The sequence below is a fragment of the Anopheles maculipalpis genome, chromosome 3RL, assembly GCF_943734695.1.
Source record: "Anopheles maculipalpis chromosome 3RL, idAnoMacuDA_375_x, whole genome shotgun sequence".
Classification (NCBI taxonomy): domain Eukaryota; kingdom Metazoa; phylum Arthropoda; class Insecta; order Diptera; family Culicidae; genus Anopheles; species Anopheles maculipalpis.
The window spans coordinates 58,641,519-58,665,787 of record NC_064872.1 but is presented as its reverse complement, the minus strand read 5'-3'; the positions used below and the strand labels follow the sequence as shown (position 1 = coordinate 58,665,787).

The window sequence follows — 24,269 nt, the reverse complement described above, 5'->3', positions numbered from 1 at the left end:
CACGAATGGTGGTTAGATAAATGCACTGCAGTGAAGAATTGGATTGAAATTAATTAAAATATTTCTCTACGTAAACACAAGCCACTGCATTATTTTTCACTGCGTCGTTTAATGACAGTTTCAATTCGGGTAGCAGAGGTTCGCTCACGCGTGCAAGCGCCATATTGGAATACGGTTTGACATTCGGTTGATTTGATCCTTATACCAGTCGTTATTCAAAATGACAGTTACAAGTCGGGGTAATGAAAAAAAAAACAGTTTTAAATATTTTCTCTGTACAGATTTTGAGTTTGACATTATAAAAACTAAATATAAGAAAGGAACTTGGTTATTCGCCGTTTTTGTTTCGATTTTGAAGAATAATAACATTGCCAGTATGTCTAAAAGTACTGTTTTGTTCTCTTATCAAACAGATTCTGGAATATTATCTAGTTATAAGGTGTCTTCCAATTCTTGTATCAACCGCACTTAAAGAGTACAGCGATCATTTGCGCGGTAGGCTATCAACACTATGCTGGAATACACTTTCGAGACTCTTCCGGAATATGAGCGAAGATGCTTGCTGTTAGAACTCGATATTCCGGGTGTTTTGCTTCTCTTAATGTTCATGTTGTGCTCAACGATCATCTAGGGACTTCTAGGGCGAGCTTCTAGGGACTGCAAACCAAGTAAACAACATCTATCCTCATAACAAGGCAGATCGGAAACCCAACCACCTGATGATTTAGGTATTGCAAATCTGGAGAGGGACCGTTGAATTCGTTCGATAGCATCATCGAGGGTCCTGGTGGTTGGGGACCAGATCACTGATCCGTACTTCAACAGTGATCTGTAACATCAAGGGCCACGCGCTTCACAACTCCAGGGGCTCTACGAGAACCCTGGACACTAAATGCTCCATAAATACCACAACAATTGAAAGTGTATTCTTAATAAAAAAGTGCCTCAAGCATCATAAAAAAGAGCTAAGACTGTATCGTGAAATACGAAGATCATGAGAACCTACGAAAGAAGCTTATGCACACTGCATACGGATTAAGTATTGCATGATCAGCACCCTAAAATGCTACTGCAGATCACAAAAAAAAACAGAACAAAGTCATAAAACATAAATGTCATCGATCGAAACATGGCAATTGTGTTGCAAATTTCGGATCAAGCATTAATAAGTTCAAAGCTTAAGCTCCAGTCCTATCAAACAAAGTATCGAATCTATGTCACGATCGGATCGGGAAAGCTTTTTTTTGTCTTGCTGGTGTTTTGATGCCTCACCGAATTAGCAACCCAAGCCATCCATGCTCGGAAGCGTTCCCGTTTTTGGCAAAAGTCGGCCTTCACCGTGAGTCCGGGGTGTCGCGTGTAATACTGCGTTGCATTAATTTGGTATCGAAGAAGCGTTCGGTGCGTTACCGTTCGATCATGCGTCCATGTTTCGAACCGTAACGTTATGCAACTTTAGTTTACCGATTTACATAAATCATCATCCGGACGGATGTTGGGCCGAAACGGGAATCCCGTCGGTGGCGGTGGTGCCGGACAGTAGGAATGGAGCGGAACAAACGTGGCGACGAGGACGATCGGATTGCGATGAGCTATTACCGGCACCGCTTCGGCAGGCGAAAGTCGTGGAAGGGCATGGAATAATATTTATTCGAGAAAAAACGCACACGCTCGGGTACGTGATGGAACAGCAAACACGCACCCTTGCTTCGGTGACGGAATTTGATGCATTGCAGTGCGTTTGTGTGATGCAGCGCCACCGGCGGGACACCATACGCATGATGCATGCATAGCAGAGGAGGAACGTTTCGAGGTGATTCGCCCGTGGCCCGGGCGTGAACGATGAAAAATGGTGCGAAATGGTTTGGTTTAGAGGTTAGGCTAGGTTTTTTTAAGAGGAGTTGGTACAATGTAACCTGAAGAATGGACCAGCAATAAGTCTTGCACGCTACCTAATTGACCATCGTTAGTTGTTTTTTACCTTGACACTATTTCGCTCGAGAATATCTAAATGCGTTTTACCAAAAACGAGAGTCTTCAAAACAATCCCTTGGCCGTCTATCGAACGGATCACAATATTGACCTACATGATGTAAGTGGTTTTCGCCCGTGGGATGAACAGGTTTTGTTGCACACTCTTAGCAATTCCAGTATCTTCGTTATAAAATATGGTCCGGCTTCGATTCCTGACGCCCATACCCGGAATCAAACCGATCCTCTTATCGATCCGATCGATTGTCAATGCGTTGTGTGGGTCACACGTACGGCCACACATACCGACCATAATCGAAGGTGGGAATCTTGTATCATCTGCACCTAGACCCTCCCTTGCTAAACGCCCATCCATCTGGACGAGGCTTCCGTTTTTGTGTGTGTGTCGGTTTGAGAAACCCAGCAGGGAACAATGCGGAAACGTGATCATCTCTGGGGGAAGATGTTCCCAAACGGTGTTATTAAACACGTATCGACGGCGTGTGCGGATCAGGTGTGCCGATCCCGACGATCAGATTGGTGGTACAGGTTGAATGCCTAGCGGTGTGCGTTTTTGTCCAGCCATCCATTTATTGGCTGTCGTCTCGACCTACTCTACTGGACCTCTCTTCTTGTGGAAACGATTTTAGGATTTGCATGAAATACAACCGTGTAATCAACACACCACACAGGGATAGGCATTGTGAGAGTTTAGCTTTCTTCGGCAAAGAACGATCATGTACGTAGATACGATCGAAATGTATACAAACACGCATGTGTTAAGATTATTTATGCTAAAGGAAATAAAAGAAAACCTAATAAATCACAACAAATTTATTTTTAGCTTGCATAAATGTGCTTTTTCTTGTGACTGGAACGGCCTTATAGGCGGCATGTTAAGGCTTATTAATAGAAACTGCGAATTTTCGGGTATGATTAAGTGCAATGACTTATGACATTTTTCTGTTAATTTTAGATCCTTCCAGCATCCTTTTGTTCATATACATTTGTGTTTAATTTGTTTTATTTGATTGTTCGATTTGAGCAAGTTTGACATGGATGCGTTTGTACTTCACTTCAATATAATAAAGTTTTCCTTCTCATCTTTACATTTGTTTTTGATTATCGATTTCAATTTTGTCTTTTTTCTTTATACTTTTCCTCTTCATTTTATATGTTTGGCTGATTTAAATAGATTTTCCTTATTTGTATATGATTCCTCTGTGTTGAATGCTCTCTTTTATTTATTATCCTTTGGTGAAATTAGCTAGATCGCGACAGCCTTAGCGAATGACTTTCAAGTCTTGTTAACACCATGTAATTGGAGAGACAGTCCTCACTACAGTGGAACGGTCCGGATAGTATTTGAACTTCTGTCCTGTCCTGTGCTGTACGAACGATCTCACCGTCGTGCAACGAATTAGGCTCGCCTGGCTCGGATAGCCCATGTTATATGCATGGCACCGGACAACCCAGCTCAGAAAGTCATTTTAGACTGGACAGAGGAGAGGATGACTGGGAGGATGGCGAGGAATCATCCTCCATCAAGGCCGATATAACGATAACGCGGAACCGTGAGCGGTTCTGGATGCTGCTACGACAGGTCAAGACCGCCAAGACGAATGCTGCTGCGACAGGCCAAAGCGTTTATAGCGCTTGATAAGTAAGTAAGTATGTCCTGCCTAGTGTTAATCGGCAACGTTGGCGCTTCTACTGCTCCTCTGTATTTTTCCCTATTTTGTATTCAATTGTGAATATTCATTTCATTTTTATGTTTGATTTTACTTCTTTAAGTCTGTGTTCGTTTATAATTATTGAGTTCATAGTTATCTAATTGAGATTTTGTTATTTACACATTTTTCTTTTAGTGGTTTGTTTATGTATTTGCACAAAAAAAACAACTCTTTCTGCTTCCCTCATTACACTTTAATCTCTATTCTTCTGGTGTAGTATTATGTAGTATTATTATGCAGCTTTATAATTGATCTTTATCACGCGGAAATCGTAAAGAATTTTGCGCAACAGCAGCTATACTCCTATGATATCTTCGTCGATTTTAAAGCCGCATGTGACACCATAACCAAGCTGATACTTCTCGACGACAAACTTCATCGCAAAGAGCACATTTGAAATCCCAGCCAAGCCTTTCAGCCTTATAGTTATGTTAAATTTCCCGCAAGGATGCTGGTTGGCAATCAGTCATACTAAAGCCTGAGAAAGCTTGAGACGCGACGAAGCTGAAACTGTACAGAACTTTCATAGTCTAAGTACTCACATACACATCTGAGACATGGTCGCTGTCCAAAACTGATTCAACCATCTCAGCCGCGTCCGTGAGCAGAAGACTGTCAGATGAATTTTGGTGAGTCAAGACAATGAAGTCGTCCTTTCCACCTTGCTCCGCATTAGACTCACCAGGCTTTAGTGTGCTACTCTCGTCATGAGAATGGCACCACACGACATAGTCTATAAAGTTCTTTCAGACTGTCAACATGGACAAAATAGGCGTGGCAGGCTCAGGTTGAGATGGAGTTGATGTTACCATCAGAAAGGTTGGGATATTATACTGGCAGACGACGGCACCAGATCGTAAAGGGTTGCGAGGATTTCTGCAACAGCACAAGTCCTCCAAGCGGTTGTGACGTCTGATGGTTCATTAGTATGTTTTTCTATATGAATACACTAATTTCCTTCTTTTATGTACATTTATTGAGATACCGAATTTACTGCTATGTACCAGTTCTTAGTAAAAAGGGAGGACAAATTATATTTGTTTTCTTTAAGATTAATTTCTCGCCATCTACTTGGGGGCTTTAAGCCAATAAATCTAAGAACAAAAGGAAATATGGCCCAAAAAAAGGCCCAAAACAGAAATGGCGATTGAAGGTAATAAAAAAATGTTGGGAAAGATTTTTTCCTTCATTGGTGTGTCTATATGGTTTACTACTAAACTTAACATAATAAAGCAAATTCTTCATTAAAAACTTCATTAAAAATTGGATGGTAACTAAAAGCAAAATAAAAACAAATGCTAAACCAGAAGAAATTTAAAAATTTACGTACATTTGCTGCATTAATCATCATATCAATGGAAGCTTTTGCATTAAAAATAGCACCTCAGCAGCACATCCGCTAAAAAAACGGCGCCACAACGGATGGTGGAAAATTGCACACTCACACTTTGTTACATCGACGCAAGTGTTTGCGCATCGTGCGCACATAATTCAAACCTCCAACCTGGTCGAGCCGTCTCAGTTCTGCACCAGGATCAGGTGTCGATTTTCAGCTGACCGTAGGGATGGGACGCGAATATTTGGCGATACCGTAACCATTACAGTGCACCCTCCCTCGCTCCATCTGCTTCCGTCGTCCGCTCATACAACCCACGAGTCCGGGCCCGTTGCAAGACCCGTTGGTGTGATTTAAATATTTGTATCCACTTTCACCAAGCGAAGCTGTTGGGCGTTTCGCGTGCCGATGCTTTTAAATGATAATGTGGTGCTGCTGTCCGTTATGGCGAGGATGTGTCTCGTTCGCTGTTTTTTTTTTTTTCTTTGTCTCTTCAGTATCCTCCCTCCCATAACGTTCGGTCAATATATTCGGTCCACATCGTCAGGATGTCACAGACAAGGTAGAAAAATCCAATTCCAAAGTCAACCGAGTACCAAAAAAAAACAGCAAACGCGACATGAAATGCGCTTTTTGGACGAGCTTCCGGTTTCAAATGAGACTCTTCCAGAGGTCCGAACAATTTTGGCCAACCGTCATCTTGTTATCCTTGCAATTATCTCTAAATCGAGGGTATGTTGCCTTCATTAATTCACACCTTGATCGTGCGGGAATGTGAAACACCCTGCTGACGTTCGATGATCTCAGATTGATGGACTGTCGAGCCAGGACAAGCAGAGCAAAGCACGAGTGTGTGTTTGTGTTCCCATGTCTCGTACGGCTGTAATTTTTCACCGATTACACAATACGTTTTGGGGTGGCTTTAAAACTGTCTTTGTTAACTTTCCTCTCTTTCGCTCCAGCTTTCTTCAGTTTCTCCTCCGTGCGTCGCTTCCCTTTCGGCACGAGAACTAGTAGAAAAGCGATTTAAAATACACAAAGGCAAGATTTTGTAGATTCTTCCACCGCAACGTCATCTACAGCATCGGAACGTGGAAAGTGAAATCTTCTTCACTGATCCGACAAGAATCCGGCACAGCACGATACCCTCGAATCGATGCGTTTCAAGGTAAATGCGCTCACCGGGTAATCCGTCGGCGGCACGGAACTGTATCCGAGAAATGGAAACAGGTTAGCAGGACTGTTGTGACTGACAATCGGTGGTAGATTGCGTCAAAGCTCAAGCAGTTGGGTGCCTGGGTCGCCCGGCACGACGGTACGACGGATGGATAGGTTGGGACGGATGGATGCGCTTTGTTGATGACGATCGAAGGGCGATCATCCGTCATAGATAGACGATCACGTTTCGTTCGGGAAGAAACGTTTTTCCTGCAGGTTTCCTGATTGATGAAGGAGAGACCCTTGTTTGTTTGGTTGGTTTTGTTGCTTGGCCGGGGGAGATTAAGCTTCGTTAGATTATCGATTGTTTGTTGGCCGAGGTTACGGCAGTTTCGGGCTGTCTGGGACAAAGGGAGCTGTAGGGAAGAACCTTGGTGAAGAAAATAGACTGAAATAGACACTCTAGACTGGTGTTTTGCTTTTTCATCCCCTGGAAAGTTCGTTTACTAGAAACAAAATGTCACAAAATCTTCATTACACGTGTTTTTAAATAGTTTAAACATTTATTTGGAAAAACTTTTATTTGTTCAAAACAATAGTACGAAATTTCTCTAAATCATCTTTCCAAGAGCTAGCTCAACCTGAAACGCACGTTCATGGCCTCGCGCTACAGTGTTCGATCTAATATACCGAAGGCCATGAATCTGATTTCATCTCAACCTGCTATGAAAGCTGTTGTTACAGTTTTAAGATGTATAAATAGAACCAGTAGGCCATTATATGACCTGCATGACCTTGAAGGTTTAGAAAGCTCAAAAGAAACTTGAGGAACTTTCTTAAGCTAAGGTTTTAATTGGTTTAACGATAAAATTATTTAAATTTCCACACATGAATGTTTTGCTTTCTTGAACTCTTGGACGGAAGACTGAACAATCCCTTTTTGAATTTGAAATGGGCTCATTTATTTTATGGCAATTATTCTTTGCATAACTTACGTATTTTATATGTTTTTTTCATAGTTAAACTTATTAAGTATTGGATAATCTATTTCCTATCTTATTTTTTAAATAACTTTCTTCTGTAGTTAATGATGCTATTTTTTATGGATGAATTTTTTTATCAACTTTTTTCTCTTCTTTCTATTTTTATCTCTTTTTTTATTTAAAAATTTTGACTTTGAGTAGAACCTATTGGAATCTGTCTAATTTTAGTAAACTTTCTTCTGTTTACATTTGTTTGTTCGTTTGCTTCTATGTTTCAAAGGACAATAATAATTTTACAAATCAATATTTGGGTTTTTGGTCAATGTTTCAAAGTTTGCTGTTTTAAAGCTTTGTTTTGTGACAGTGTTAAAAATTCTTTTTTACGAAATGTTGTTTTACGGTTTCAATTGCGTCTTTCAACTTTTATTTGAATCTCTAATTAGTTAGTTCATTTTTTGTAATTTTTTGTTGTAGTTTTTCCTTTTTTTTACTTTTTCCAATAATAGTTCTTTTGTTTCATAGTATTTTGTTGTCAACTCAAATTATAGTAATTGTTTTATGAGTTTTGAAATGAAATTACGAGTTTTTTTTGTTTTGTTTACTTTTCCTTGAATCTTTTATCACTTTGGCTCTATCTAATTTTGTTTGTATCCAATTTTCTGTTGCTTTGTATAAAATTTTGGAACTTTAAAAAAAAATCTGTTACAAATCTTTCAAACACACTTCTCCATATCAACGATGTAGTTGTGGTTCCGCTTTGCAACTTTTACTTTCAACGGAAACAACACCCTGGCAAAATGTGTGAAATGTACGCGTGTTAATTGAACGTCTAATAAAATGTGAAAATTCACCCGCCGTATGCATATCGCGCCAACAGACCCACGCCCCATTTTAGCGAGGAGTCACGAGCCTGCGTTTATTCGCATCATTTGCCGCAAAGCGCCAGCTAAACGACGGGATGTCATTTATTTTATGCTGAGCCATTACTTTACCGATTTTTCTTTCGGCTTTGCATGGTTTGGTGAGATTGTTTTTTTTTGTGTTTTGGGCAAAGTTTCTCTTGCAAAAAAGCGTTAAATTTGCTTATCAAATGATGGTATGAGTTGAGCAGGGGATGATCGTGTGTGATCGTATCGATCATAGCTAATGTGTCACAAACGGCTTTACTAAAACGCTACTCATTAAAATAATAATTGCTTATCCGATAGCTCCACAAATTTTTAGAAAAAAACATGAAAAAGCAGCACAACAAACGAACCTGTTCAATGGGTCGCTGGAAACAACATACACCCGGGAAAGCCGAATCAAAACAACAGACTCTGTCTGGTTTAGTTGCTGAGTCGTCTTCACTGCCATTGTCTTTCGTGTACGATGTACATCGCATCTTATTCCGGACCACTCCGGCAAGTGCCGTCCGTGTGTGGCTTCCTTTAGTTCTCCCTCCTCTTCCGATCGCTTGGGCGGTGCGGCCAGGTTCGTCGCTTACCTCCGACGGACGTACGATTCTTCTCTATAAATAAAGGTTTGCGGGGGATTTTCAGCTCAGTTTGCGCTGGATCGTGCAGCCAGGTGGAAGGTACGTTGTGAAGTTGAACAAGTTGAAGGTAGACAAGCTGTGCATTTTCTTATCATTGTGTGATTGTGTAGCATGTGATGTGAATCTTTTGTTTTGTAGCATTTAAAAAAGAGTGGATTTTTTTTTCTCAAAAATTTAATTAAAGAGAAACAATTCATACGCAGTGCTTGTGTGCTTGTGTGGTTAATGATTTCGTTGATTAAATCCTCATCTTTTCGCTCTTTTTGGTTCTCGTTTTATACGTTGGTGCCGGAAACACAGAAGGAGAAGAAAGAATTTCCCAGAACCAAATATCTCACCATCACCACACGATGAAGCAGTTCGTACTGATAGCCGTAGCCCTCGTCGGCCTTACGGCCGCCCAGTTCCCCAATGGCAGAACACTCGATGCACCGAACCCAGCTCTGTGTGCTAGCCGCATCATTCACGAACGTGCCCCGGACGGCAAAGGGTAAGCAACAAGCAACGGTCGAAAAAACAAAAGACTTGGCAAAGCGACGAACCTCGCCTCGCCAAGTCTCGCCAGGAGAAAGTGTTCCTCCGGTGTGCAGGATTTATTCGAATCAGTTTTTGGTGTTGTTTCGTTGCCACGTTAAAGTGCATAAGCATTGCACCATTTTGGACGGGGTCCTCTGCAATGAATTTCCTTCCCGCTTGCGCAATGCGTTCCTTGCCGCGCGTCATTATGCGGTAAGAGTATGTTGGAAAGGCTTTTTTTTCTCTCCAACACTTCCAGTGATTGCAACGCGAGTGAAAAGTGATCGAAACGGTAACAACCCGAACCGCACTTCCATCGTGAGAATTTCGTTACGATCGCACCCACAGAATGGGAAGTTTGTTTTTGCCCAAGCGTGAGAGAACTTGTTTTGTTTTCCATTTTCACTCACTTAATTGCACGTTTTTCACGTCTTTAACTTCACGAGCTTTGGTGGTGGTGATACTGCAAGCTTGTTTTTTTTTTTTTTTTGCGATGATGATGATGGGAGGTAATGTTGTTTTGAATCTGATTGTTATCTGATTGTTTTTGCCACTCGCCAAATGTCACTCGAGAAGCTTTATGTGAGAAACAATGCAGTATGACTTTTTTTTACGTAAAATGTCTGCCATTATCTCACACATGATTGTGAGAAAAAAGTTGTATCGATCTCTCAAACATCCCGTGGATCGTATATTGTCCCTGCCAAGCATTCTCGAACGATGATGCCATCAGATTCTTGAGCTACTTTCTCCCGCATACGGGCAAGTGTCGGCCTAGAACCCGTTTGCGTTACCCTGCGTGTGGCAAGCAAGTTCAATGCCAGCGAGGAAGAAGATATGATAATCGGGAGACCACACCGTTGTGCCGTTGTACAACATGTTAAGTCACCTAAACACCCTTTTTTCTACGGGATGCTGAACGGTGAGGAAAAGGGTAATGGGGTGTTGTTAGCTCAAGCGAGGGGTTTATGAGCAGGGCCACCCTAACAAACTTCTCAGTTCTCGGACTCTGTGTGTTGTGTTGCGTTGTGTAAGAGCCAGAGCAGGAACGAACTGCGGTTCGGGATGGGTTTATTGACATTTAAGCAAAGTTGATGAATCGTATGCCTAAGGGGGTTAGTTTCGAAGGGTTGTGGTGTGTTATGTTGTGGGTAAACAGTGAAGGTAAATACGGAACCCTATAATCAATGGTAGAGTTCCATCAAGTGTAGGCGACGGCATATCGAGCTATCAAAATAGATAGCTTTCAATAATTATATAAAATTTACTTTTCTTCAAAGCAACACAAATCATAAAATGCTTTTGGAGGAAAGCTTAGGCCTTGGATGGAGTTTGCTTTTATCAATTTACGATCGAAGAAGATCGAATGATGAATAATATGAATATTTAAAAAACATTTTATCATACATCTTCTTCTGGTAGTAAAGTTGTATTATAAAGCTTTATAAATTATTCGATTGCATTTTTTAGTTATTTTGATAGTTGAGCGCTGGAATTTTAAATCATTTTATTTTTGTTTTCTCTTTATTTTTATAATTCTTTGTTTGTCCAATTTATTATTAATGAAATGGTGTAAAATTGCTTATTATTTGATTCTCTTTTTAAATTTATTTGCTCTCAAATTAAAAACGTTAAAATATTTTTTCTAAATTGTTTTGAAAATAAACAAATAAATTTCTACGGAGGGTAACTAAGCTTCACTGATGGTAAAACTATATAAAATCTCTTAAAAAATGAAAAATATATGTATACCTAAAGACTTTGGAGTGCCAAGCAATATACAGTGACAGTGACGGACAATACTATAAGACCAACTGCTTTTGTACATTACGCAAAACTGAGATTGTGAATTTTTAACGAATCTTATTCGATTTTTGTGTAAAATTTAGTTCAAAATTTTAGACACACGTTTCTGACATAGGATAACTCATTACATCGATTATCAGTCCTTTTAAAATTTCTAATTCAAACCATTTTTCATAGTTTTGGACATACCTTCTTTGCATTTTTTAATTCTAAGATTGTTTAAGCGTGCTAACAAAAAAAGATAGATTGTTTTGAGTTTTGGGCGGACTTAAAAGAGTTCTTATATTATTGTCCGTCACTGTATATAAATGGTAATATTCCAGCAACAAGTATTAAAGTTACATTTTTGGTGTATTTTGCTTAGAACTGATATAGTTTGAATATTTAAATTTATATAGCATTGTTACAAATAATGTAAAATGTTAGTTTGTATTTGATTGCTGTTTTTAAATTATTGTCCTTTTTAAATTATTATGACGGCCCAATGCCGTATTGTCAACACCGGTTGTGATGACTAAATTATATCAACATAATGATAAGGCATTTCCTCCTTAGTATTTGCCTTATCCTGGGCATACTTTTCTAAAAATATTTTTTTTTTAGTATGACGGCTTACCGCCGTATTGCCAATAAATTAAATTAATCTAATACCGATGTTTGTATGTAAAAATAGTGAATTGAACAAAGCCTTAAATTTATTTAAACCTTTTTTTATGTTACTAGAGGTAACTTCTTTTGAACAAAACTTGTTCGTGTTTTTTAACAGAAAACAGAAAAAAACAACACAATAAAAATTTGGTTAAATGGTATTTTGATGCTCGAAACATAAATTTCATTACGCTCTTTCTCATCCCAGAAATAAATTAATTCCCCACCCAGTGTAGAAAGTGACTCTTGTCAAAATTAATTTTATTCACAATGATTAAATGCTCAATTTATTCCACCAGCCCCCTCAACCCCTTCCTCCAGTTTTCTTCTCATTTCTGACCTCAAAAATTCAATCGATTGTATCATCTCTGGATGGAGCTTTTTTTTTTATTAAACCAATTTTCTCGTTTTTGCAGTTACTTCTTCTCGTGGCGCGATCCAGCACTACGGGGCGTGGAGAAGGATTGGCTGGACGCGAGAAATTTCTGCCGCCAGCGCTGCATGGACAGTGTGTCGGTGGAGACGAGCCCGGAAAATGAGTGGATCAAGCAGAGAATCGTGGAAGGGCGGGTAAGTTTATCGATCGATGCCGGTTCTGCACCCGGAAGAGGAAGGTAGTGTCGGTTTGCTGGCCCTTGGCCTTGCTCGTTCGGTGGAGTGGGGGGGGGGGGGGGGGGGGTATCGATAAATCGTGGCACATCACGGGTGCCCGCCATTGTGTTCCCGGTTCTGTCCGTCTGATGGCTGACATTTTGATGCAGATTGCATGATCCGATCGGTGTGCTTGATGGCACCACTTGAGATGTTTTTGTTTTTGCACATCTCCGGAAGCGATCTGATCATCGGCTGTCCGATGTTATCTGGCGTGCATGTGCACATGAAGAGAAGCATTTGCATCGCAATGCTGGAGGGTTTGGTTGCGTACATTATCGGCAACTTTGCGGGATTGCATAACGCGGAGAAAAAACAAAACAGACGCCGTCTGACCGTCTGTCCGTCTGGTGCTCTTTAAGCTAGTAACATTTGTTATCGATACGATGGCAGACGCGTGTTGCGTCGCTGGCTCATTAGCATAGGTTTGTGAGGAGCAGTTTGGCAAGGAAAATCTGCAATAAAAGCCGTCTGCTCCATTTTTTTGCGACCATTTTTCTAGCTCCATTAGTAATAAATATAAAGATCATATGTTGAACAAATGTCCTACTTTTACCTTATGCGTCCCAATCAATGAAGTCGTATCGGCAAAGTAGGACTTTTGGAAATATTTTTTACCACCTCAAAAATTAAGTAATGCATGCCGCTTCTGTCGCAAAGCAAATTGGTTCCCATTTCCCTTAAAAGCCTGCCACTGCCGGAACTGTACGCCCCATTTGTACGCACACACTCGTCTGCAAGCTCATCTGCATTCTGTGCCCGGCAGCACGAAAGACCTCCTTCGCCGATGATGTCACACATCGGTATGCATTCAATGGATGGACCACGGTGCATCGCCATTGCTGTTGCCTCGACAAACAACAATGTGCGCCGCACACAGCGTCGCTATGGCGTTTAGGTGCGTGTGTTGGGGAAGGTCATCTTCGCTTTAGCGGGTTGGCTTTCACTTTTTGTCTTTATTTGTCCCTGCCCAGGGCATTACAGGGGGAAAAACGGAACTGCAATGTGATGCACTCGACGGTCTCCACACTCCAACACGCCCCGGTGCGTAGTGAGAAACCGAAAGGATAATAAATTTGTTTGCCCCCCGCTTCATCCCATGTCCTCCGTTTATTGGTAACACCTTCCGCTCTCTGTTTCGGGATTATTGCTTCGTTAGTGAAGCGATTTAATGAGAAACGATTTTCGTTTAACTCACGTCTGCGTATGAATTACGATAAAGGAAGCCACCGGAAGACCTGACAGTGAAAGTGGCCACGAAATTCTCGCACACCCTCGAGGACCGAAACAAGGACTGTGTAATTTTTGACCTCATCATCTTCGAAACCAGCATTATCATAACTTCGATGACAACAGCCAGCAGAGCAAAGCCCCGACGTCGTCGTGATGGCCACTTTCCCTTAAACCGGTTCAATAAGGCGGGGGCAGATTCCCTGCGACTGGGAGACATGATTTTCGATTTAGTTTCTTTTTTTTGTCTCTGGGTCTCTGGCGGCCGAGAGCCGATTGGGGGAGGGTAGATGTTGTGCGAATTCCGGCATTCAAAAATCGATTCCCGGTGTTTGGGAGGAGGTTTGTGGAGTGGGTGATTTGGTCAGTAAATTATGACAAGTGGAGCTTTATTTCTTTCTGTCTACCAACTGAATATTCATGGCCGGGAACAACTGTGCTTTGTATCAAAATTGTCTCTGACAAGCCAATCGTTTATTCATGGCGTTGTCCGGGCTTGACGTAATCGGGCTAGTTATTTGATTGCTGCTTTTGGTTTTCACTTTTGTTTTTTTTTTTACAAACTGCTGTTCACTTCCGAACGGTTTGTTTGCTGTGTTTCCGCCTAGCAGTGGATAGAAAGTAAAGCATGTTTTACGTATCAAATAATTATGCTTTAGATATTTTTATGTTTTTTATTATGAGATGTTTATACCTCAAGAACGTTCTTATTTTCTTTTAAATGTCTTTTCATCAATTAGCTTATTGTTCTGTGTTTTATTTATTTTGCCTTTTACCCAATATTTTCAAACGGTCATTTCAATTTCAGAGTTTTCTTTCAACTACTCTAACTAAAAGTAAATTGTTCTGTTCTGTAGTCCAGTGTTTTATTTTTCTTTTCTCTAATTTCATTACTAATGGTCGTTCGAATTCCTGGATTATCTTTTATCTCCATCACGGTTAAACTAAAACTAATTTAATTTTGTATTAAATTAAAAATGATCTTATTATAGCTTTCTACTATATTTTTTTTAACTGACATCTCATTTAACATAAGCATTTTAAAGCTCAAAATACGCAAATAATTTTTGTTTAAAATTTTGCGTTTTGTTAAAAAAAATTGGGTTGTAAAAATGTGGTTAAAAAAATTGATTAAACTATACAATGGTTAGTCGTCTTACTAAAATTTTAATGAAAAAATGGAATGATTAAAGCTGTTTAGGTTGAATTACTGTGCCTAACATAAACTTTTGATTTTATTGATAAAAGATAAAGATAAAACAAATCAAACTGTGTTGTGATATAAATACAGTACCTTAAACGAAAATCGTGACACCACCAAATGGCACGATATAGTCGAGTTTGACGTTATTTTTCTTATCAAAGAACAGGATGTTAATGATTCATTTTTAATACATTTAACTCAATTTAATTTCTTCTGATTATTCTTAGAAATAACAGTTAGATTACAGTTGCCTGGCCTGTTGAAATGGACAATGGAATGCCACGAGGTTTTTTATTCATTTTTTTTTTTAAATATGAACCTAAATTTATTTAAATTTAAACATTAGAAAAATTGATTCCCGATGTTTTGTTGTACAGTAATGGTCTGGTCACATAGATTCTATGCGTTACGGATTATGATCATAGAGAAAAATTTCCAAGAACGGTTAGGGTGTCCCGTATAATTTCCCTGCAAGGCCTTGCGATTTGTTTAAAATTTCTTATGTAACTTTAAAAATCGCAAAATTGAATATACATAGATATCTAGGGGCGGCCGTCTTCACACGACTGAACCGTCCCCTCGTAGTGGGGCACAAAGTATCCAACTACGTGCTATCGGCAAGTCTAGTAAGCCATTCGACGGCCGTCGTGATCTTAGGGTCGTTAAGCCAAGAAGAAAAACCTATCTGATAAGAGCAGTACAAACATGAATTTTAGGAATATCATTCAATACTATATTTAGAATTTTATTTATTATTAAGTATGACGGCATGTCTCCGTCAATCTTTTAAGCAATCTGTATTTTTGAAAGATTTTTAAACTGATCATAAGGTTCAAAAATATTTTCCGCTTTAATTTTTATTTCAAGTGCTCGATGTTTTTTTTCTGTTACGCACTGTTCTACGCACATTTTAAAAGAAACATTCATGCTTATTATAAATTTCATAAAAATGATTAAAAATAAAAGCGAGTTGCATGTTTTGCAAGTAACTTAGCTGATTTTACTGCAAACTTTTAACACATTTCATCACCAACAGCAGCAATCAGCAATCCATAACACAGAGATAAAGAAGTGAAAAGGCAAGCCAACCTGCCTATTATTCATTCATCCATTTTCACACGCAGCACACTTGCTCTCTCTCATCATCCATTACGTTAAATTCCTTCCTTTTTGCTGCCATTGTACGCCTTTTTGCTGCCACATTCAGCTTACAATGTGGATAAGCACTCTTCAGACACTCGATCGTCTACGCAGAAGGGTTTGTTTATACTTCGAAGTCTCCTCTATTTGCTTTCGCACCGATCGATCACAATCGACTCCGAAAGCCCATCAGAGAACTTCCCCCGGTAGGCCACCCGAAACGTCACAGGGTTGATGCTTTTTTTTTTTTGTTTGAAGAAAAACACCTTATGGGAGTGGAAACGGCGCATATCAATAAAACGCACATTCCACAGCTGGGGATGGCACTAAATCCAGGCCATGCCAGTGCGGAAACACACACACACACGTACTGGTTGTGAAATCTTCAATCTGACTGACTGACCGACCAACCGACCGACCGGCAGCGAGAGTCGTGACGCAACCACTAAGCCAACCGGGCAAGCGAGATGATAATTATGAGCTCATGAAAATCATGCAGCTTGTTATGACGAACGAGTGGGAGGGTGGTGTGGCACCGCACCTCGTGGCACTGTGGAAAAACTTTCCTTTTCATTCGGTTCGGGCAGATGCGGCCACGTACCCGGTACCACCGGTGTCGTTGTCCAACTGGATTAATGGCCGAACAGAGAAGATGAGTGCAGAGTAAGGTGCGGCTCCGGTTCGACTAGGCCAGGGAATGATCGGTTAAGTTTAATGACAACAACCAAAAAAAAAAAAAAAAAAAAAAAACGAGGGGTGGTACCCAATGCACGGGCAAGTTCCGAAAGGAGTGGAGATGATTTCTTTTTGTTTAATGGTTGATGATGTACCAATGCCGGCATTGCAGCCAGTTGAGCGAGAAGTGTAATGTAATGGTAATGGGAAAGATTAGTGTCCAACCCTAACAATTCGCAAGGGCGTTGTGAGCAGTTTGCCGGTGAGTTAATTACAGCTTGGGCAACAATAAAGCTAAAATGCTACCGATATTGCTCGAACGTAAGCACGCCGTTGGGAGGGATAAAGAGATTATTATTGGCGCAACGGTTGGAAGGAAGGAATTAATTTTAAATAGTTTGCACAGCTTAATGTCATAATATTTTCTGTTATGTACTTCTCGTAGCGATTCAATACCTCTGCACAAGCGTTAAAGCTGCAGAGAAGTCTGAGAGAGTCTTCTTAACTCGCGATCGTTTATAGGAATTTACAGGCCTACGGTTATCTCTCTGATCGCATTGATAGGATCCATGGCCGATACCAGTTATCGTTTTATAGGCTGGGTAAGAACCCTTGGCACTATAAGACACACAACCCGAGATTTCTCGAATCAATTGTGTTTGGAAGCGATCTTCCGTTCCCTGGTCCTCCTGTAATCTGGTGACTCTCGGCTCGAGTAAATATTGATCGCATCGAGCGAGTGCAGAGGTCGTTCACCAGGTTTGCTGCCTGCCGAGTTTTTGGTGGACCCACTTTCACTCTGCCTCACTATGAATCTTTGTGTCAACCGTGTGGACTCGAAACTTTTGAGATTAGCCATCTCTATTGCCAAGGACCTGGTACTCTCCGTTACTACTCTGCTCAATCCCTTTTTTATGTTCCCATTCGTACCCCCTTCGTATCTTTCTTCTTCATGACTCAAGGTCACGCCGGCCATCGAATGGCTTACTAGACTTGCCGATACTAAGTAGTTGGACAATTAATCCTCACTACGGGGGGATTATGGTCCGGATGGGATTTGAACCCCGGTCCTGTCGTTTGAAGATCCAGCTCCAGACGTCGTACCTCAGTAGGACGCAATGATCCTCCGCTCCGTGCGTTGTCCTCTTTCAACTCTCTGTGTCACCTGTTTGTTTTCCATCTTACTCCTCTTATTTTCCGTTCCACACTACGGTCCTCTCTTTAATCCCTAGCCCTTACCTTAATTATCGTAGTGCATGATTGTTATTTGTATTGAGTTTTTAATTCAAGTAGGTATGTTGAGCCACTAACGATGGCTAGAGCTTTTGTTTTCTGAGTCTCCTTCCTTAGATCCTTAAGCATCTCTTAGGAGTCCTGAGCCACTTTATTGTACTATCTAGTGTATAATGATACCTGGAACATCCGTTGGGTTTGTTTCAGAACTTAATATATTTGGAGAATAAGAGGCGCTTGAAACTCAATAACAATGGTCCTACCGTCCCTCACTCGAGGAATACTATTTTGGGCTAGCTAGTAGCTATACGGTACCATTGTCTCTTATATGAAATTATACGTTGAACTGGTTACAAGGAATGTAGGTTTTGTAGTCCAAAAGTTGGGGTGGCCCGGTGGCATAGGCGACAACGGCGAAGGTCTTCAAACGGCAGGACCGGGGTTCAAATCACATCCGGACCTTCTCCCCGTAGTGAGGACTTAACTATCCAACTACGTGCCATCGAAGAGCCACGAAGCCATTTTCGATGGCCGGCATGACTTTAGAGGTCGTTAAGCCAAGAAGAAGAAGTCCAAAATTATTCCAACGACTAGGATCCAGAAAGATTTCTTCTATCAATTCTTCTAGAAGCACAAAATTAGTGTACTTTGTCGAATAATTGTACAGAGAAGCGTTACCTAAGTAACTGTTGATCCCAAAAAAAAAACAAATATTGAGTGAACCTATTCTCGAAACCAGTGATCCTTCTTTACCTTGTTCATGCTTTCACAAAGCAATAATGACACGTGACACTTTAATCTAAATAAGGCTCAATTTTATGTACTCTGACCGTCAAAGGACATCTCCAATATCAAGATAAACCTAATCACCTTACATGTTCTGTTCCCTCGATCCAACAGCAAAAGTACATCTGGACCAGTGGCCGACTGTGCGACTTTAAGGGATGCGACCGTCCCGACCTGCAACCCACGAACATCAACGGCTGGTTCTGGACGGCCGAGCTCCAGAAGCTCGCCCCAACAACAGTGCGCAACCAGAACGATTGGTCGGAGGGTGGCGGCATCGGCAAACCTCAGCCAGACAACCGTGAACTGATCCAGGGCGGTGCGTCCGAAAACTGTTTGGCCATCCTGAACAACTTCTACGATGACGGTGTCCACTGGCACGATGTCGCCTGCCACCATGTGAAGCCGTGGGTGTGTGAAGAGAACGATGCACTGCTAAAGTACGTCAAGTACAGCAATCCAAACCTGCGCATCTAGGACACATCGGTTCGGTATGCGGTGCTGCTTTGGGAGCTTGGAAAAGCAAACCAACGATTCAATTCCATCGACTGCCTTCTTTTTTTTTCTTTGGTTTCTTTTTAATTAATTGTCAACCGTGACAGACAGACAGACAGTGTGCATATTTATTGATACCGTTTTGGCGGCGATCGCAACAAATCCGCCGATCGCCGTTCGAGTGAAAATACTGAAAGACGGAGTGTGTGACAGTAAGGAGGGGAGAAAAACAAGCGTTTATCGTTTTGATATTTTTTTTAGAACAAGCACTGTTACGCTTGGAATGCAAAACGATTAAAGGACAAATAAAAGGTTTTTAAATTAAGTACAAAATAAAAAATGGTTTTTTGTTTTCTTATTGGCATTCCGTTTTTGAGTCATCACAGATTGGAACGAGTTCATTTTCTGCTCGCATTTCTCGGTTCCTCATTCGTGGGTTCGCTTTGTATAAAACACATTTATTCAATAATATATTTTTTTCCAATAAGTCTAAACGAAAACTATACTAATAATTATCATAATAATAATAATAGTAATAATAATATAATTTTCATCGCCATCTTTTTTCCGTTTTAACGCTTTCCAATTTTTTCCACTCTTACTTTTGTTGCTTCTCTTTCTATTCGAACTGCTATCAAACACACGCACACGCACTTTACAAGTGGGAATTGTTTCGTTTGCTTACACATTTGCTGGTTTTTTGCACATCGGGGACACATGCATGCATGTTGCTGTTGGCTTGTAGAAAATAATTTGTATTTGTTTAATTCTGATTTCTCCCCTCATAACATGTGTGTATGTTTTTACCTTTCGTGATTCATTTGCGCATCGACAACGTTTGTGTCAATGTTTGAATGTTTGCTTTTATTTGAACACACGCGCGTGCTTTGTGGGAGACATTTCTTTGTTTTTAATAATTTCTTCATTCATTTTCTCTGTCCCCTTCTTTTTTGCCTTCTTACTTCAAGTACTTGCCAATGTGTTTTACGTTTTATATCCCTTTTTGTTCACAACTTGCCTATCAATTTCTTCCTTTTATTTTGTTATTTTCTTCCCTTTTTGTTTGTTTTCATTTTCTGCAACAAGAAACACACTACCAACAAAGAAAATCTTGATCCTCATCATTATTTTTGTTTGTTTGTTTGTATTCGCTTAGCTTTTAAGCACTTACGGGCTACTTAGTAGTTAGAATTATCTGCCGCAGCTACCTGCGGCCAACAAAATAAATTACAACGTTAACGACATCGGAGTGCGAACCTTGTTTTGTAAAACGTTGACTCCGGTCGAAAAATGGGTATTGCGGGTAGGGGAGAGGGGGAGGGAAAAAAAGGATTTTTTCGGAAGGGAACGAAGTTGAAAAGTTTTAACTACACGCTAGACTTGGTTTTTTCCTACGTATTTTGTCATTTTGTATCGCACATTTTGCCGTCGGGGATGGCCTTTTGGAGCCATTTGTTGAATCATGGTGGGATTCCGTACGAAAATATGCACGCACGCACCCTTTACGCTGCTTTCTTCACCGTTTGGCTGCCTTACCTTTGCTTTATGGTGTGTTCATTTTTGCGTGCGCAGTTCGTACCCTTTGCTCTGCACCCTCCTGCTTGGAAAAGTCGATATAAATTTGCTGGTTCTGTGTAACTGCTTACGATCGCTTTTTACACGGTTTTTTTGTTTTGTTTTACGTTTTACTATTTCTATACCTTCTTCCTTTGTTTCTATATGCTACACAAAACCTTTTTGATCATTTTGTGCCCACTTGCTTTGCTGATGATGAATACTACAATCACTTTGTAATAACAACGTTTTGCTCTTATGCCCTCGAAAGAGCGCACCACAGGGAAACTGACCGTGCTCGAGATATTTGTTATTGCAGAGCTCCCCTGGCGGTGAGTTTTTGAACTTTAAGACAGGTGATTAGTAGTAGTAGTAGTAGTAGTAGCATTTAAGTAATAATAAAATGAGAGCAGCTCTGTAACGAAACGTAGGAAGGTTTTGTTCTTAAAGACATGTTATCATTGGTCAACCATTGAGATACCAACATAAGCAAATTTTTAATCATTTTTGCCAGGACTAAAGCTCACCTATATTTTAACCCGATTCTGAGCAACTTTTGATTCGGTACGGCCAGATTCAATGTGGTGAACTCTTTGTCCCCCTAATCTTCTCCTCCGTTTCGATTCAGAGGAGGATCCAGTTTTTGTTTAAATGTTCTTTAGAAAACGATTTCCTTAAAAACGACCCACGACTTGCACGGGAATTATGTTAACTAATATAGGCAAGCCTAACGAAACCAGATGCGCATGTGCAGCGTTTGTGAGGCAATAACTACGCTCTCAAGGGGAAAATATATTGCAACATTGTGTTACTTAAAAGCTAGTTTCCTCTCAAACGATTAAATCCCTTCACGAAGTGTATGAATAATTTCGACATAAAATAACACATCCGATTATCGGTAATTGTGCTTTTGGGAAAATAAAAATGGCTTACAGCTTCTTATTGGCACCAGTTGTTCAGGAATGGTTAGGTTTAGAATAAACAATTTAGATCGTTTGTACTAATCATTCGTACATGAAGCATTCCAAGGAAGAGGGAAATGTTAAATGCAGTAAAATCTCCTTTAGATTGAACCTCCAAACGATTGATAATGTAACGATGAATCCTTTTTATTTTGTTTCTTAAAGCTAAATGATTTAAAAGATGCTAAAAGATGTGCATTAAAAAGGCGACTTTTTTCAAATACAAATACAGGGACGTGTCCAAAAAAGTTTATTCGAACTTGTTTTTTAGTTCCCATGAGGCTTTTTTGACCAATTCGCCCACGTTTTTGGCCACGAAATTGTTTAAATATATTCACCTAATCCTCCCCGTCTGGCCCATAAATTTTCAATTAGAAGGAGCTAAGACGCGTTAGCTGCCGGGGAGTTGGCATGCTTGGGCACCACTGCAATGACCATGCTTTTCCTTTATTCCGGCCAAAAAACCCAATCGTCATCGCTGCTGTCAGTGCTTCTTAAGCAAGGTGGCAATTTCTGGAAGAAACTACAGATCTCGCCTGTTATTGTAAGTCCCGACGAAAAGAGGACGGGACCCAAAATCCCATTTATCACTGATTCTGGCCCACAACATTACTCGTGTTTTCCTTCGTCGGAGAGGAAAAGTAGCGTTTGCTTTGCCAATCGTTGCCGTCCACGTACGTTTCTAAATATTTTTTTTAACAAGTACGCTGATCCGTTGCTTTCGAATTATCCCCGTGGTTTCTCTGACACAGCTGAGATGGACTTGCGCTTTCGCATATGAATATTCATCTGCTGTAAATACTTCTTTACCGTTTGAGTAGTCGCTCGGAACTTGCGGCTCAACGCATGGAATGAAGTTGCAACTTTGCCTTTCCCTCCAGTCGCCAAGAAGAAGATATTCTTCTTCTTGGCTTAACAACCTCTCAGATCACGCCGGCCATTTAATGGCTTACTATACTTCCTGTTGTAAACAAGCGGTGTTTACACCGACCGCTGCTGTCATTGTCGGAAGTTAATTCGTATTTACGAAGTTGTCGGAAGAAAGCTTCGCGGTCGGGATAACTGAGTTCCGCGGTGAGTGAAGGACCAGGACGAGAAGTAGGTTCATAAAAGGGCTGAACAACGCGTGAGCGGCATTAGTACCGCTAGAAAACCAGAAAATAAATCAAACTAATTTTTTGGTTCGCTCCACTAAAATAGCGTTCCTAACTAATTATAAACTTTTTTTTATCTGTGTTTTCTACACTTCCAATACGACGTAGTTGGTTAGTCAGTGCTCACCACGGGGAGACGGTCTGGATGGGATTTGAACCCCGGTTCTGACGTTTGCAGACCGGCGCCGCTGTCGTCTACATCACCGAGCCGCCTCCATATTATCCGGGCCGATAGATCATATCCAGCCGACACGTAGTCTGCCACAGTAATGATTGATTTTTTAAAGGTCCAGATTTCGAAGGTGATACGAAGAAAACATAGAACGAAATCCTTTCACTGCATTCGCCAGAACTTTTGAAATAAACTGATAGAGCTCTCATGTCTCAACAAGTTAAAATGGACAACTGATAGGTTTTCACAAGAAAAAAACAGAATATTTTGTCGCTTTTTAATGCATAAGTTACAGCTCTATACCGGCAAGTAGAAGCTGAACTTGTCGATCAATGGCTATAACAGCCAGCATAGAATAAGAGCGACTAACAGCGCAACTCCGATTTGGCGAAGAAATTCTGCCGATTTTAGGCATATTTTCATACAAAACTCCCATTTTTATGATTGCAAAATCAGAGCTGCGCTGCTATTTTCTTTGTTTTATCAGCAGATACAAGCTACTACCAGCAATCCTTACGGTATAAATGTAAAGGAGATTTCACTGTAGTACACACTTAATAAAAACTAGAAAATTTTATAACAAAAAATAATTACGAAATAAAACAATGTGTCAAGATTATGTACAGAGATTCTTAAAAGTATTTTCGAAGAAAAGAATAGACGGATGGAATTTAGATAAGAGATCGTAGGATAGCATACCGGAAAATAGATAGCGAATGAGAACACTTCGTGAAGGGGATTGATCGCCGCATAACATTCGAACCATTTGGTAGTTTTTCGCTGCGGATAAGAGGAATTCATTCGGCGGACAAATCTCTGCTGTGTTAAAATGCACACTGGATGAAGGAACGAAATAGGCAATAGATCCAGCTATGATTCCATCTAGCGCTCCCGATATCTGTGTGGCATTGTTTTCTTTGTTACATCTACAACTGCTGTTTGTTTCTATGTAGTTTAGAATTCTTTTTTTTTTCGTGCCTTGTGTACATAAAAGCCTAGTGTGTATAACACAGATTGCGCAGTTAAAACGATTAAAAAAACACACACAACAATCAAACAATTAAATGAGACGTCGATTGAGATCGTTTTGAGCGGTAAAAATTTTGTAAAAAATATAGATTTGGAATTACCAAAAAAAAAAAAAAACATCAGAAAAAGGCCCGAAAAAGGTACTGCGTATTTAAAAAAAAAACAAAGGTACATCTGTTTTGTGGTAGGTGCGATAAAGCTAGCAGAGGTTTGTAACGTTTGCTTGTGTTTGGCTAGTTTAGAGGATGATGCGTCAATATGTTTCTGTTTTTCTCTTCGTACTGAACCACATTTTA

At 40.3% G+C, this 24,269-nt stretch overlaps 1 protein-coding gene across 1 annotated transcript; it reads left to right on the top strand.

The window, feature by feature from the left end:
- Positions 1-9,068: 9,068 nt before the first annotated feature.
- On the top strand, positions 9,069-19,084 carry LOC126562980 (uncharacterized). The gene is made up of 3 exons (XM_050219587.1): positions 9,069-9,208; positions 12,105-12,258; positions 18,722-19,084. The coding sequence occupies exons 1-3, from the start codon at positions 9,069-9,071 to the stop codon at positions 19,082-19,084; spliced, it is 657 nt and encodes a 218-aa protein (XP_050075544.1).
- The last annotated feature ends 5,185 nt before the right edge of the window (positions 19,085-24,269 follow it).